This window comes from Phaenicophaeus curvirostris, chromosome 1 (genome assembly GCF_032191515.1).
Source record: "Phaenicophaeus curvirostris isolate KB17595 chromosome 1, BPBGC_Pcur_1.0, whole genome shotgun sequence".
Classification (NCBI taxonomy): domain Eukaryota; kingdom Metazoa; phylum Chordata; class Aves; order Cuculiformes; family Cuculidae; genus Phaenicophaeus; species Phaenicophaeus curvirostris.
The window spans coordinates 178,862,915-178,878,678 of record NC_091392.1 but is presented as its reverse complement, the minus strand read 5'-3'; the positions used below and the strand labels follow the sequence as shown (position 1 = coordinate 178,878,678).

The 15,764-nt window shown below is 37.6% G+C and overlaps 1 protein-coding gene across 5 annotated transcripts in view; it reads right to left on the bottom strand.

Annotated features, from left to right (window-relative positions):
- Positions 1–1,666: 1,666 nt before the first annotated feature.
- LRCH1 (leucine rich repeats and calponin homology domain containing 1) overlaps positions 1,667–15,764 on the bottom strand; it is a 125,462-nt gene continuing 111,364 nt past the window's right edge. For 3 of the 5 annotated variants that reach the window (XR_011339439.1, XR_011339443.1, XR_011339444.1), the window contains 2 exons: positions 13,572–13,829; positions 1,667–4,325 (listed from right to left, as the gene is read on the bottom strand). Coding sequence is in view for 2 of the 5 variants with exons in the window: in XM_069881152.1 (XP_069737253.1) it covers positions 4,215–4,325 (111 nt within the window). In the remaining 3 variants the exon portion in view is untranslated. The remainder of the gene's footprint in view (positions 4,326–13,571; positions 13,830–15,764) is intronic. The other 2 variants (XM_069881152.1, XM_069881159.1) reach the window with 1 other exon arrangement.

Here is a 15,764-nt window from a genome sequence, read left to right as displayed (position 1 = left end):
AGTGAGCTGAGAAGGCTGGGAAAATACCCCTGTGCGCCTTGCGAGAGTTCTCACAAATGCTTAACCCAAGTTTTCCACTCTGTAGATTTACAAGACACCAACCACTCCTCCTTTTTTTATAAAGCAGGGCACTGACATCAAAGTTTAAAGCCACAGGTGCTAAATATTTAGGTTTTTTTCACTCCCACTACAGCAAAATTGGCTCAAAGGCTTGTTTAAAGTGTGGCAGCTTCTTGTTGTTTCTCTCCACCAGCAACCAGGCAACTGCTCTGCCTTAGCCAGCAAATGAATTACTGGGCTATAGCTAATACTGGACTGGAGCTGGTGCTTTTACTGCAAGTACTAAACCAGGGTAGCAGTGGCGGGGTCAGGGTGTTCAGGCTTGTGCAGGTACTTCTGATGATAAACATTTCCATATGGTGTGTCTTAAAACTGTTGTTTTCTTTTGTTTTTTTTTTTTGTCTAATGCATTCTGATAATTGTATTTGAGGGAAAGGGACGTAGCACTTGAAAGCTGCTGGGTTAATGTGTAGGTAACAGCTTGCCCTCTTCTGTACTCGATAAATTTCTATGGCTTAATCATAGTTTTTCCATAAACTGTGGCTCATTGCAGGGAGCTTTATTTCCTGTATCCTTCAGTTGCAGTCTAGCAGATCAATTACCATCTCAGCTTCTCAAAACGACTGTCCAGCTACAATTCTGGAGCTGAAAATACGACTAATTTTCTGCTTGGTGCTCCTAGTAACTGACTGTCCTCCCGCCCTTTTTGCTTTCTGGATAAAACACGTTTACAGGTGCTGCTGCCTTCTGCCTTCCACTTGCCTCACTCTGAGCAGGAGCAGATTCAGGTAAGTGTCTCTGGGCTTTGGTGAGGCCACGAGAAGTTGCTTTGGAACTCAGCAACCTCAAGGTTTAGTAGAAATTGCTCTGAGCTCTTACAGAACTGGTGCAAGAGGGTTGACAAGGAAGGGGCGCTCAAATTGCTCTTGTCTCCAGCTGCAAGGCCAGGACAGTTCAAATCGTGAAAGAACTGGGACACGAATCATTGATCTGATTAAATTATGCAGCGATCTGTCTGTCCTAGCTTTGTATCGCAACAGCCACAGACCCTCGGCTTCCTTGGCAATCAAAAGCAGGAGCTCCCCAGGAGATTAGTGCAGAAAGATCCTCTCTCTCCTAAATCAGCTACCAGAAGTGAGAAAAATACCACCAAAAAATCACCAGGATAAGGTAAAGAAGAAAAATGGGGAAACAGCAAAATTTATGTGACTTCAGGAACCTGCATGGGGAAGAGAGTGCTGCATCCTCTGACCTACACACTGTAGTCCCTACTACCGGGTCACCCTGGGTTATCCCCAGGACAGAAAGCGTCACTGCATCATTGTTTGGATTCACAGGGTCAGCCTGGGCTGCAGCAGGCACCTCATTCAGCTGCTGCTGAGAGCTGGAGCAGCAAAGCTGCAGGGAAGCTCATTTGCAGGGACTGACACCAGATGGCCAAGCCCACAGTTACAAGCTGGATCCTGCTCCTAGTTTAGCTGCAAAATTCATTGACTGGGGTCCCATCATTACCTTCTCCATCCCAAACCCTCCTCCATCACTCCCAGGGTTAAGCTCTCCAAGCATCATCTCTTTTACAATGAAATGTCAGTCACAGGGGCAGTCGTTAAAGGGTTTCTACAAATGATAGAGTTTAATTGTAACTACAGTAAAGATTTCCTATATACATTATGTTCACTGCTTAGGGTGTTACAGAATTGCCATGCATGTTTTATTGCACATATAAATAATATACAAAGATTCATGAAGATTCTCTTTTTATCCGTACAGATTAAGACTGCATAAAAAAAAAAGCTGTATTACAAAATATTTAGAGCTATTTATTTACAGCCAACATCAAGCAAATACTGAAAGACACTATCAGGAGAAAACCAAAATTTTAATATGAAAAAAACCCAAGATTTGTCAAAATAATAATTACAAAGCTTCATGTTGCCATATATACATTGTAAAAAAATACTCAGGAAACCTGCATTTTATCCCTAGAGATGCAGAAATCAATATTCCTATTTTTATACTCAATCTTTGAATGCTTTTAAAATTTGATAAACTCTGACTTGAAAACTTACTTTCTTTACATTGCTCGTGCTTTTTGACAAAACAGATAGTTGTGCAGCTCTGTAAAATATTAAAATACATTTTAATTTAGTGTTAAAGTGCACAGTACATGTTATAGGAAACAATACACCAGCTGCCAATTTGATTGCAATTTAAGTCACTGTTCCCTCTGTAAGATAAAATGCTTTTGCTTTGGTTGAAGTAACTGGATATTCCATGCATACCGTGTGTCTCATTGTCTGCAAGTCCCCTTTCCTCCTCCCAGTACATCACTGCCCATACAAACCAACACACTGGCAATTTGTGGTATTAAAATGTGTCGTCTGCATTCAAATACGTCCCTAAATATGAAAAAAATCCTCTGTTGGAATACTGGTGGGTTTGAATGTGGTGTCTATGAACGTGTGTAACTGCCTCGATACACAGCAGTGACAAGTGTGCATTGTTCCTCCAAAGAACCTTCATACAACAGTTCTCTCCACAGTCTCTTGCTTAAATAGTTAGACCTCTCATCGCCTTAGTTGTCATTACGCATTTCAAACTACCTGCCCCAGTGCCCCACTGACCCCTAACAACGAGCCTTGTCACCACATGCAGCTTTCCTGCCCCGCTTGCCTAAGCTCCATCAATAGCTTCTCCTATGAAAGAAAAATGAGATCTTCTGGATATTGTAAGAATCCCTGTGTGGAACTTTCAGATCTAAATCACATGATGTTTTAAAAATAAATTATACTTATGAAAAAAAAAATCTCATAACAAAAATTAGAGTAGAGATAAGAACAAGAACTGCGTTTCCTATTGCTGACGTGGGCCTAGAGGTCGGATCCTGCAAACATTCCCTACAGAACATTGTGCTTATTTCTGTGGGGAAACAACGGCGACAGGAGCAGCACCACAAGCAGCAGGTTTGGGCTGGAAGATCAGATCTTTGCATCTGCCTTTGGCAATTTTAGTAATTTTATCTCCTCTTGAAGGAATCACTGAGGAAAATAATTAAACTGTTTTGGCTGCCTGGTAAATAAATCTTCTCGTTAACGCTCTTGTGCTGTTTTTGATTATTTGTTCTGTAGTGCTGTCATCTTTATAAGAAATCAAGTTACAGTGCAACATTATATTTCAAGACACGTGATCCTAATGCACATCATTCATTTTGTTGTGGCAAAAGTTAAATGTCTTGTGCATAGCAAAATAAGCAATCAAAAATATTTATTCACATTTATTTTTTCAAGTTTACATAGTTCCTTTGTACTTTTACACATCTATATACAAATAAAATGGGTGTGCTCTCAGTTTTAGCCAATTCAGTCTAGTGGGGACAAAAGTGCTACTGGAATGTAGGAAACTCAATGGAATGCAGACAGATTTTTTACCAATGTTCCACAAATTCAAGAAATGAAGGATGCCATTCCAGCTAGCTGTTCTTGTAATAAAAGCACCTATTTTGTTTCCTTTTTATCTTACATATTAGAAAATACAATTTACGGAGATCTAGACATACTGCACACCAAGTAGAATAAAAAATAACTAAATATTTATATTAAAATAAAGTGTTTAACCACAAAAAAGCAGTAATAAAATACAGTTTCCTAATTTACATTTTGCATCCAAAGGATGAATAACAACTCACTAATAAATAATATTTATATAAATATTTTGTCAGGGTATTTTTTTAAAAGGCAACAATAGCCTGAAGCAACTGCTGGAAAACTTAACATGGTAGAAGTCTGATTTGCTCTCCCTCCCCCCCCACCAAACGATTACAATGATTCTCCGTTTAACAATATGAAGGTATCTTGCTGCGAGGCAGCTGTGGGCTCCACGCATTTTGAAGTGGCAGAGAGGTGCCTGTTTTAGTAGGTGCTGTACAAAGTGAGCTGTAAAAGCAGGGATGCGCCTGTTTGCTCTAGAAAATGTTGCTGTTTACTTTCTGGTTTGTAGTTTGACGCACGTGTACAGTTGGAATGATGACTTTAAAATCTGAAGTGTAAGGATACTCTTAGAGCATAGGTTTTTTTTCAAAGCAGTTTGAAAAGATGGGCAGTATTTTGATTTGCTTTGATGGCACAGTGGAGCTGGTAACAGCAGAGAGAGTACTTTCACGTGAATAAAGCTTGTTTCACTGTTACATCTAGCAATGCTTGAACTGTTACGCTTACTTTTACCAAGCCCTTTTCTTCGAGGATGTGATGTGGTAGGCAGAGCTTCTCCTAGAAAGACAAACAAAGGAGTAAAGATTAGGATCATCAATAGTCGCTGCAAAATTTGCTTTACAAGAACACAGTTGGAACACAAACCCAATAAGCAGGAATCATTTAATTAAAAAGGACTTCCTGTGATTTTGATAGAAAGTCTCTGATTTTGCTCTCATACTTCTGAATTAGTGAGAGATCTGTTAATATTCTGAGCCTCAGAAACCAACCTGTTCTGTGGTCACTGCAGGATGTAAATGTCTTAACTAAAGGGTGAGGGCCAGCAAGTACACCCCGAGCTGTCACTTACAAAGTAAAGTAACCTGGCATTTGCCCCTTACTACATGTGAGTGAGTCTGGGGACAGAAGCCTGGTTTTATCAGTCAAAAAACGTGCTACCACTCTGCTCTAGACAGGTAGGTCTGGGTCCCAAGACATGCATCTTGAAGGCCACCCATCAGCATTTACAGAATATTTACAGATTATTTACAGAATGCTGTGCATTCACAATGGGCAAAACGTTTCATTCTGAATAATAAGCAGCTTATTTTGAAATATCCAGGAATTACTGCATTCACCGTAAGGACACAGCAATCGTAGCTAGGATGAAACCCACTAACTGTCCAGAGAGGCTGTTACACCAGAAGACAGTAAAACAGAAAATACTGACTCTCCTGCAGGTAACAAGAAATGCCCCAGTGAATTACAGCCAGCTTTGTTGAGGGAGAGAGCCTGGTGTCATGATTGGCTTTCTCTAGTTCTTCTTAATGTAACTGGGTATTTCTGTGAATAAAATCCAGGAATTTATGAAATCAACCAGCAGGTTTATAAAAAATAAATGGAAAGACTAGACTACATTACACAAATAATAACTACAACTGTAAGACTGACTGCCACAACATGGAAGCCAAAAGTGTAAGTGGGATGACAAAAATATACAGATAGAACCCTCCTCCCCAACAATGCTATTAAACACAAACACATGGATACAGCGCCTGGTTCACAAAGTCCTTAAACTGTGAGTACCGGGTTGCTTAAAGTTTGACTCACTTCCTGTTGTTCCCTGAGCATCTGCACACAACCATCAGCAGACATGGGATACCTCTTTTTTTCAGAAAGAGGGTTGTTTTGATATCCTCAGTATTGAATATCTCAGCTGATCAATAAACTTCTAGCTTCTGAAACTACTGATGATTTCAGATTATATTTTAATTAATTACCTGTCTTCTACTGAATGTTCTTCTTACTTCTCTAATGTCAAATAATGGTGTCTTATTTTAACTTTATACAATACATGGTCCTGTGCCCCGTTTTGTCACATTCACATTGATTATATCTCCAATTAAAACATCACTAAGCTCTTCAACCTCTCTCCTCATGACACGTTTTGTTCAGCTCTAGTCTAGCCCCTTTCTTGACTCCTATGAATCCCTAAAACTAAACGCAATATTCAGGATGATGGAGATGGACCCGACACACACAAGAGCAATTAAAACAGTTTTATCCTGTTATGCACCTACATTTAATTGCTTTCATCTGCCTCAATTGCTCTCTACTCTTTGCTCAGGAAATCACCTCCAATATTACCAGTATTTATATTTATATATGTACACTCCAGCAGTATATATTACCAGTATTACACAGTTGCTTCCTTTCTTCTGATGTTTCTGACTTTCTTTTATTCATGAGTATTTCTTTTATGCACAACCAACATTTAGTTTCCTTAAATTACGTGGGAAGTCCCCAACACCCTGCTCCAGCCTCAATGAGAGGAAAACTGCAAAACTTACCAAGTAACTGCTGAACCTAAAAAGCAAGAGCTAAACTTTATTCACAATTATGGCACCTGATAATGTAATTTATCTACATTTTATGCTTACATTTTATATTTACTATTTAAGATGTTTTAATGTTTATTATTTTATGCTTAAAAGTTAAAAAATCCCTTAATTTGTAATTATTTTTTTTAATGTTCATCATGGGTATAGCCCAGAACACCAAACAAATACTGTGGGTTCCTTCTGCAAACACAAACCCAAGACACAACTTCAGGTAGGTAATTTTGAAGGACCTGGGATGAGTAGGTCTGTAATAAGTGGAAAACACATTTATCCACAGGGAACATCCCACAATCTTCTGGCGATGTACTAACGTTGGGTTTCCACTTACACTGAGTTTGTGGATTCTGTTTTACACAGTTTGTATAAAAGTCTACAATGCTCTGACTCTTAATAATTTTATTTAAAAAATTATATTAATCTTATTAACTGAGAAAGTGACTCAAGCATCTGAAATACAATGTTATCCTCTCCACTCTCTTCCACTTCTTTCCAGTTCCCTTGCACGAGTAGGCTCTTGTTTCACAGGTTTGATGGCTTACAACGTGCCAATACCGCTAGTCTTCCACACTAGACAAGAATAATTAAATAATAATGCCTGCTGAATCAAAAATCTGAAAACTAGTTAATGTTCCAAGGCTGAAGGGAGGGACTGAAACAAAAGACTCAGCCCCAAATCTACCTACCTTGCTAGTTATTTACGTTTGAAAATATTCTAAATTTTTCTATTGAAGCCAAATTTGCTGAAAAAGTCACATTTCAGCATGCTTCCTTTAGAAAAACATAAATTCTAAACTTACCATTTTTGTCCTACTTCACAGCACTTGGAGAACTCTTCTGTCATGCTTTCTTGCTAGGAATTTTGCAACTGTTTATACACTTCTAGCGAAAATATGCTTAAAGGACTCCATACCTCATTTCATCCAATATCTTTCTCCTTTTAAAGACAATGCATTATGTAATGTTTTTAAATACTGTATAGCAATCCAGTTCATATCAAGCAACCTCTCACCTCCTATTGTGTTTACAAGACGCATACTCAAATAAGGAAAGCTATTTAAAGAGGTCTGTAAAAAGCAGGACTGTACAACGGTGTTCTAGGAGTGAGAGGTTTCAAAGTGTGCTTCTTTTTTATATTATACATCATTCTTCATTATTGCTTGAAACATATGCAAATGACAGCTTTTTTTTTTTATTAAGCAGAAGGTGGAACTTGGATAATATTTTAAAATTCTGCAGTTAAACATGTGGCTATCATGAACTTTCCAAAACTGACAACAAGACCTATGCCATCTCCTAAAAATGATAGACTTGATCTTAGTATTTCACAAATCAATTCTCTTATCTAAGCCCTAATCAGTATCTTGGAAGCTTTGGTAATGGCTTTCATCAGCCCTACATCACATACTTCTCAAATCACAGCTTTCAAGTAATATATTTAACTCCTCTCAGAATGAGAAGAATCAAATCCTGCCAAGGATGGAATCCAGAGCACAGGGACAATCAACTAAGCTTTCTGCGTAACAGCAGCCACCTTGGGCCAAGGTCACAGGTGTCTTGGTCCTTACCTCACCTGCTACCCCTGCAGCAGAGTCCCTTTTTCATGTGATGCCTCACTCTCTAATCCACTACACAAACTGCTATCTAGAAAACACTAACAGTAATGCTGTGAAGATGCAAACCATGAGATTTTAAAACTTTTCTTAAATCCCAGCATTTTAAGACAAGACGCCTGCCCAACCATAAGAACTCCTCAGCCGTCACTCTCAGGAGACTCACCTCACCCACTGCTTCCTATCTTTGATAAGACTTCTGTCCCTTTTACATTAGCATCAAACCCACAGCACTTCAATGTAGCAGTATGAATCGCCTCTCTAAAAATACTCCTGCTGAAATTACCACTAAACAAAATGACAGGCAGGCAGACAGGCAGAACTGGCAGCCTAAAACTCTTTAAAAACAATTGTGAAGGGAAGGGCTGCCACTCTGCTCACAGCAGCATGAATCTCTCCTCTATTTACTACAAAAATCAAGACCTAAACTTTTCATGTATTTTTTTTTCTCCCTAAGACAACTAACTCAATTACTCATTGTGAGCAAACCACTTTTACAGACACATAGCCATTTTGAATGGATAGAGATGTTTTCAGACTCATCATGAAGCAAAAGAACAACCTCTTTTTGATGGGGAAGAAAAAAAAAAGGCACAAAAAGGAGGCAATAGCCAGGAGCCTGAGTCACAAAGCAACACAAAAGACAGTACAACAGACGTACCCACAAATGTACATGTGCGCATGTGCTTGCCAGAGCAAGTTTCTAATCCCGGAACAAAACATCTCATTTAGCCGGTGTAAAAGAAAACAGGAACACGCAAGGACACTAATCCACAAGGATACATGACATGCTACACTTACACATCTATTTTCTTTGACATCTGATGCCTTCAAAGTCACAATAACTGTTTGAATTGGTTTACGCTAGGGCAAACAGCTTGACAATTCAGAAATTCAGTATCAAAAAGAACAATGACAATTCACCAACAAAAAGTAATTGTTGCCATTATATCATATGGGCAAACAGCAAAATGACTGCATCATAACATCAGGGGCCAACTACATTTCTTAGCAGAAATCCAGATAATTGGAATTCTACAAGTTGGCAAGAGCCTGTCTCTTCATTTCTTGTACCTGCAGAATATGAGATTCAGATCTATTGGGGGCGGGGATAGTCAGAAAATAATGAAATACTGGAATGTGTAGTTTCTCCAAAATTAAATAAAAAAACCTAAGACCGTGTAATACCCAGCATTTAGTTTTAGGGGCCAACTGCTCTGAAATAGAAAATCACCAGAAGAAAGATCAGGGCCTTATATTTAAGCAAACTTAAGTCAAATATAAAACCTTGACACTTTTTTACATCAGGGCCAAGTCTTCTTTCTAAAGAGGTGAAAAAAATGTAGCAAACATTTCCTTTTTCATATATCTAAATCAATTTGAAATTATGGTTTTTTATATATATTTTCCTTTTCCACTATTACTGATTATGTCTGTATGTGTCCAAATGCCCTGAAGCTACCATTTGAAATACAAAAGAAAAGAGCAGAAGATCAAAAAGTACAGTAACTCAAGCTATAAGCATACTTTGTCTTCTTTTTTTTTAATTTACAAAGGAAAGATTAGAATGCTTTGTGATGTATACACTTATGACCAGAATTGATAAAGAAGAAAAAGACAACCTATTACTTCAACACTGCAGCTGCAATTCTGGATTTGGAGATATAGCCAGTGAGATATCTAAACATGTGCAACTTCTGAATATGTAACAAACTGAAAATTTTTATAAAACTATATTTACAGATGGTGGGCTTCAGACCTCTTTACAAACTCTTGCCTTGAGCCATAAAATTTCAAAAGTAGACCGTATATTCTGACAAATCACCTTAGAGTTTCATTCTAACACGCTACCGAAAACAGTGACCTGAAACTGGAGGGAACAGACAACTTTAATGAAGACAAACACACACTAAAAGGTAAGAGAAAACATATACTTACACTTGAAATATCAAATATACCTTAACCATACACATTAAATTCTGAGAAATAAAGTGATAGAACGAGAGTGTTTTATTTCGAAGTAGAATGGGTCACTACCTTGAAGTATTTTTACATTGTTCTTTGTGCATAATGCAGCTTATGTGCTAGAAATGAAGGAAATGGCAATGATCCACAAAACCTGCTCTACCGTTTTTCCTAAACCTGCATACACGACTGCTTTTGTTACTTTGCAACTGGAGTAAAATGCCAAGAATGCTACTTTTTGTGAAAAACAATTACGTGGCAATAATTTGGAAACACATTAAGGTCTATGGAGTGGAAAACTGGACTGAATGTTTGCTCAGGTCTAATTCGATCTCCATCTAAAGCAAATGTAGCCTTTCAGAAAACTCATTAGGAACACAATGGGGTCAACACACAGCTTTCAGTTGTAAAAGTTTGTTAACACACACTTGAAGAAAGAAGCATTTGAAGGACTACTGCAGGCACTTTTGGCTCAGGGAAAAAGAAAGCCAAATCCTCACCTCAAGATGCCTCTTGTAATCCAGTGCTTACACATTTTACCTGCATGCAAATTAAATTAATTCATTACAATCTGTATTTATTACTTTACTGCAGCAGGGATGACAAGACCTTCACAGTACAGACTGGAGTAGACTAATTTATGAAGAAATCACAGTTGGCAAATCTCTGGTGACCTCTGCAATGCAAGAAACTGAATGGGGATGCAAATGGGGGAGCAATTATTATTCATGTTACCAATTAATATCTGGGTTAATGACAGCATATATTGTTTTTAAACCCAAGTTCATCAACTTAATCACGTGACTGGCTGTACGTACCAACTGTATATAACTGAATGTTTCAATACTGGGATCTCCTCAGAGGTGAGGAACCACCAGTCAGTTGAATCGCTAGTTTCCCAAGTTTCAAACCCACAAGAACTGCAGCACAGAAACAGGACTCAGTTTAGCAAAGAGCCCAATAGAGTAGATTAATGAGCCACATAAGTGGTTTAGTTTCCAGCTCCCCATTTGGTGGGTGAATGATTCGTTTCAGGGATGGGCAGCCAGGCATTTTTCACATTTGCACCATGCTTGAAATATATTCTGAGAAATGTTACTATACATAAGGGTATATTTTACTAATCCTTTCCCTGTAAGATTTATTTATATATGGAAGCCTTATTAATAGCAACCTGAAGAAAATACAAAACCAGATAAGCTTCATTTATTGGTAGTAAGGCTGTGCTTGCCATGTTCCTCTTTCACAGTCTGGTTCAAGATGGCTTCAACTCTGCAACTATGAGAAAGTGCCTGTAATGTTATACTTCAATTACTATACATTGTTGTAGATGAGAGTAGTGAGAAAATGTACTCTAATTCACTAAAAGACAACTGTCTGCATGGTAAGCATATGTAAAGTTAAAACTTCGGACAAGTTTGAGAGTTACATGTCATCGTGACTGGGCTGTGTTCAGTTTGCCTACCTTGGCACATTAGTAGTTCCATTTCTAACCCAGTGCCTAGTCTGATGAAACACTCAAAACACTGAAGACGTGAACTTCCATTTCTGCACGCTGGAAATGCAAAATACACTGATCTACTATTGCTCTCACCTCCATCCCAAAGCTACTGGATACAGTGGATAATCAGAAGTTTTAGACAGTGAGACAGACGTGTACTACAGGATGGTGGCAACAACTTTCACCACCTGATTTTATAATTTCAAAAAATCTTAAAATATACTCATATTCTAGATGGGTACCATATAAGGAGTCCACAACACAAAGCACTGACAGGAGATCCTTCTACCACTTATGGGAGCAGGAGAAAAATACAAGCCCTAGAGAAGGCATCCATTTTTACTCTAATACCAACATTGGATTATAAAGAATCATACAATTAATAGACCCCTAACTCATACAAACTTTACATCACTTTCTCACTTGCACTATAAAAGCTGCATTCTTAAAACAAGACAACCAAAAAGACAAGGATCTGCTGAAAGGGGAAGCTTAAATGTCAAGTGCCCAACTCCGAGTAAGCAGGTTTCCACTATTTTACCACGGAAACTGGACACGCAGTTAAGAGACAGGCCTGTGCAGCATGAGGGTACAAATCTATAGCTAAGCACCCAAACAACTAGTATTTTTTCCCTGAAGCATGAAGAGCCCAGAAGAACTGATTGTACTCAGGCCTGGTCACACAAGACACTCAAGTCTTTGCAACAGAGATGTTATAGGTATGCACAGGAAACTGCTAGGCATCAAACTGTTCTTAAAAAATAAGATCTATCTGAAATTGATTTTTCATCTTAAAATATGTATCTAATCATACATTTCACCCTTTTTAAATACGTATGCATGCATATTCAAACCATATAAACCAGGAATAGAATTGCATTTAGAAGTTTTTGAATAAAATTCTACAAGTATCTATGGAATGGGGATATTTATAGTATAACACTAAACCACAACCATATGGCCAGAATAATCAGTAACATGCAAGTTCTTATGCTAGAGTTATCCTCTACAAGTCTACAGGTAATTTTTCCTATTTTAGGTAGTGAGAAATTAGTGTATTTATTTCACAGCAATGGAATTGAGGTCCTTTTGGTTATCTAGCCTAAGACTAGTCAACAGCATCCAGGCAAATATTCCAATATCAATACAATATTTGAGATTTTATATTTTTCAATCTATTTTCATTTGCGTATTTCATGTTGATAAAGAGTAAACCAAAATATCTTATTTAAGTTTTACACTAGATTATTTAAGTTTTACACTAGAACACAGAACTGGAAAGGAAATGGAAGTCATCAGTCCAGCACTCTAGCCATGGGCAGAGTTCAAACATACCAAAATGCCTCCTGGCTAATGTTCATCTGACCTATTCCGTAAAACCTCATAGGATGGAAAAATCTAGAGTCGTCCTAGATGATCTATTTTCCTAGCCACATTGTCTTTGTTACAGTTACACAGACAAACAAACATTACCTGCATTTTGACAGGTGATGAAACGGACAAGATAGTGATGTGACTTGTTTGACGTCACTGATAAGAATGGCAGATACAGGAATCTTAACAGCTTATTCTGAGATTATCTTACTGTATCACACTGAACTCCATGGTCTTAATCCCGAAGCATTCTAAAGTCCCTGTCATATTATGAGTTGCTCATTCCCACTACTAATATACAGTCATCTTTGGGGTGTAACATAACAAGCGTTTACAAGTAGTTCAATGCTGCGTTGTGCAACAGAAGGCAAAAAAAAAAAATATTACTCTAGGGAACCTGGAGGAAAACAAAATATAAGTAGGAAAAAGTAAACACTCCAGTACATAATTTAATCAGAACAGTAGAGATGACAAAGGATCTTGAAAGTTACAGCACTCTTGTTAATCTAAAGGATTAAGAATAACATTAATTTGAAAGATAGTTCTCTAAGTGCTCTTAACAAAATGTATGTTGAGATAAATGGCACCAACTCAGAAAATCCTATCGTCTGTTGAAGTGCCACCTCAGTTGCTTCAATATCTGCAGCATTCTTGCATTTTCACAAAATGCAAGAGGCTTGGTTCCATTTAGCTTGTGATACACATCCAGCCTACACCCAAAAGTGGGATGAGTAGCTTCCCTGCTTTAGCACATTTAGTGTGTAGTCTAGGCAACACCAAAGAAAACAAACTAATATAGATAAAGAGATACGTAAGTTCTTAAACTAGAGCTAGAGTGGGGACAAGAGATGGGACTTGTCTTCAAGATGCTACTCCCTCTCTCCCCTATTTCAAGAGATTAATAAAGATATTATGAGGAAGGGAAGCGAGGGAAAGGGAGAAGTTTGTAAGACAAAGGAAGGAAATTAAGTACCTGTAATTTGTCAGAGACAAAGCAGAAAGTTTGTGTGCACATGCGAACAGGTTATGCTGTTAGCACATTCCAGTGATAAGTTATATACATCAAGACTATAAAAAGTATGTGGAAAAGACAAAAGCCTATTAGATCCCAGGAGCGAAAGGTAGAAGTTGATTGTGGGGGTTTCTCCCCGAGGGCGAGCAGAGTGTCAACAGTCTTTCGAATGTGACGAATATCCGACTGCAGGATGTCATACGGAGAGCAGAGGTCAGCCTATCCCGAAGGGCAGCCATTAGAACAGAAAAAAACAGTGCATAAAATTAAAAATACAAAAATAGAAAGATATTGATAAATAAATTATCACAATATTCTAGCATAAACACGTAGGAGTAGCTCCTTCCTAGTGTTGCCTTAGTCACTAGACACCCCAGCTTTCTTTTTATTTCCTCTAAATACTGCATCTACTGTATAGTATCAGAATATTAAAGCTCAGGCCTTCAAAGCCGTCCAAAATTATGCCCAGATTCACAAGGGTGAGGAGGTGCATGTGATCCATTTATTCCAATGAGATCTGCACACCTTTGTCCATCTGGGCCTTATTCAAATGTTTAGATTTTTACAGCTGGTTCCCATCTAACTAATACAATAGCAAACAGTGGGTTAGAAAGCTGTTAAAAGCACAAGCAGCAGCAATAAGGAGTCTCAAGAAAAAGTTCTTTAAGAAATTTATACGTATGCAAAATTCTCTAACATAATAATCTAAAACTTGGTATTCAAATATCATCTTAAACAAGTCTCTAGGACAGAAACTGAAAGAGTCAATGTAGCACTAACTATACATAATTTTAATAAATTTATTTATTAAAGAAGAATTACTGAAGAATTTGATGCTAAATTCCTTAGGTAGCACTTTAAAAGTTATTAGCAGGTTAGATGCTCATACTTTTTTTGGAAATTATCAGTGATTTTTTTGTAGCAAATTACTTGAGACTGGCTATACAAAATGAAGTGTAACAGGAAATAATATCAATATGCATACACAATATTTCACATGAAAATCAAACTAAGCAACTAGTACTTTCAAGATATACCATTTGCAAATGAGGCCTTACTATCAACAATGTTTACTATCAAAAATGTTAAATATTTATGGTATAAAATTATACAAAGTAGGAAAGACAACCCGTTTCAGAAGAACACTGTGTTTCTCTAGCAGCTTTTCAGTTTCACTTGTTAATGAACTGACAGTGCCCTCAATAAATGAAGACAAGGGAGTTCAGATGTCCATTTTCAGTTAGTGCCCACTTTCAAGGTCTAGTTTGCAATAAATTAAACTTTAAAATACTTAAAAGGGCATTCTATCCTGAAAAGTGACTAGTGAAGCTAAAGTCAGAATTATCATTCATACACAATACTACACACACCCACACCCACCCCCCCCCGGAGTAAAACACCGCAAAATTCCAATTTTACTACTTTGACCAGCAGATACACTGAGGGAAAACCACCCTGTCCAGCAACAACACTGCCATTTTTACAGCAATTTACGAGAATTTTTTCAACTCAAAATTCTAGTGCAATAATAAGCTTCAATGCAATTGTATTTGGTTTTCTTCTAAAGGATGAAAACTCACAGACAGAACGAAACTTGCTGATAGTGCCTAAAAATGGGATAGTAGTAGTAACATTAGGGCAAACTACTCACTCTATCAACTATGTAATATATTGCAGTTTCACCAAAGACACAAATAAACCCAACAAATGCTAGACTGGTTTTAAAATAGCATACAAGACTCAGTTTCTACTTGTTTCAAATATATCCCCAAAATAAATATCTAAGATACATGAAACTTAAATTTATATTAAAAAAAAAATTGATAGAACTTAAAAATAAGGACTTAATTTAAATTTTTGCCCAAGAAACCCCCAAAAGTCCCCATTGCAGTCAAATGGAGAAGGATGCCATTTCAGAGATAGAGAATGACAGCTGGGAACAGGTCTTGCTAAGAAGAGATTAACACACCCAGCAGTATACAGGAGAAGCCAAAGTGTACAAGAACAGCCAACACATGCAGAAAAAACTTCCCATGGGAACTGCCATGCTGCGCTTTACTGTAATTCAGTGAAAACCTGGGGAAGCCTGAGAAATGTCAGACAGATTTTGCTTATTTTTGTGTCTTCTGTGACAATGGATAATTTGGTGTTACC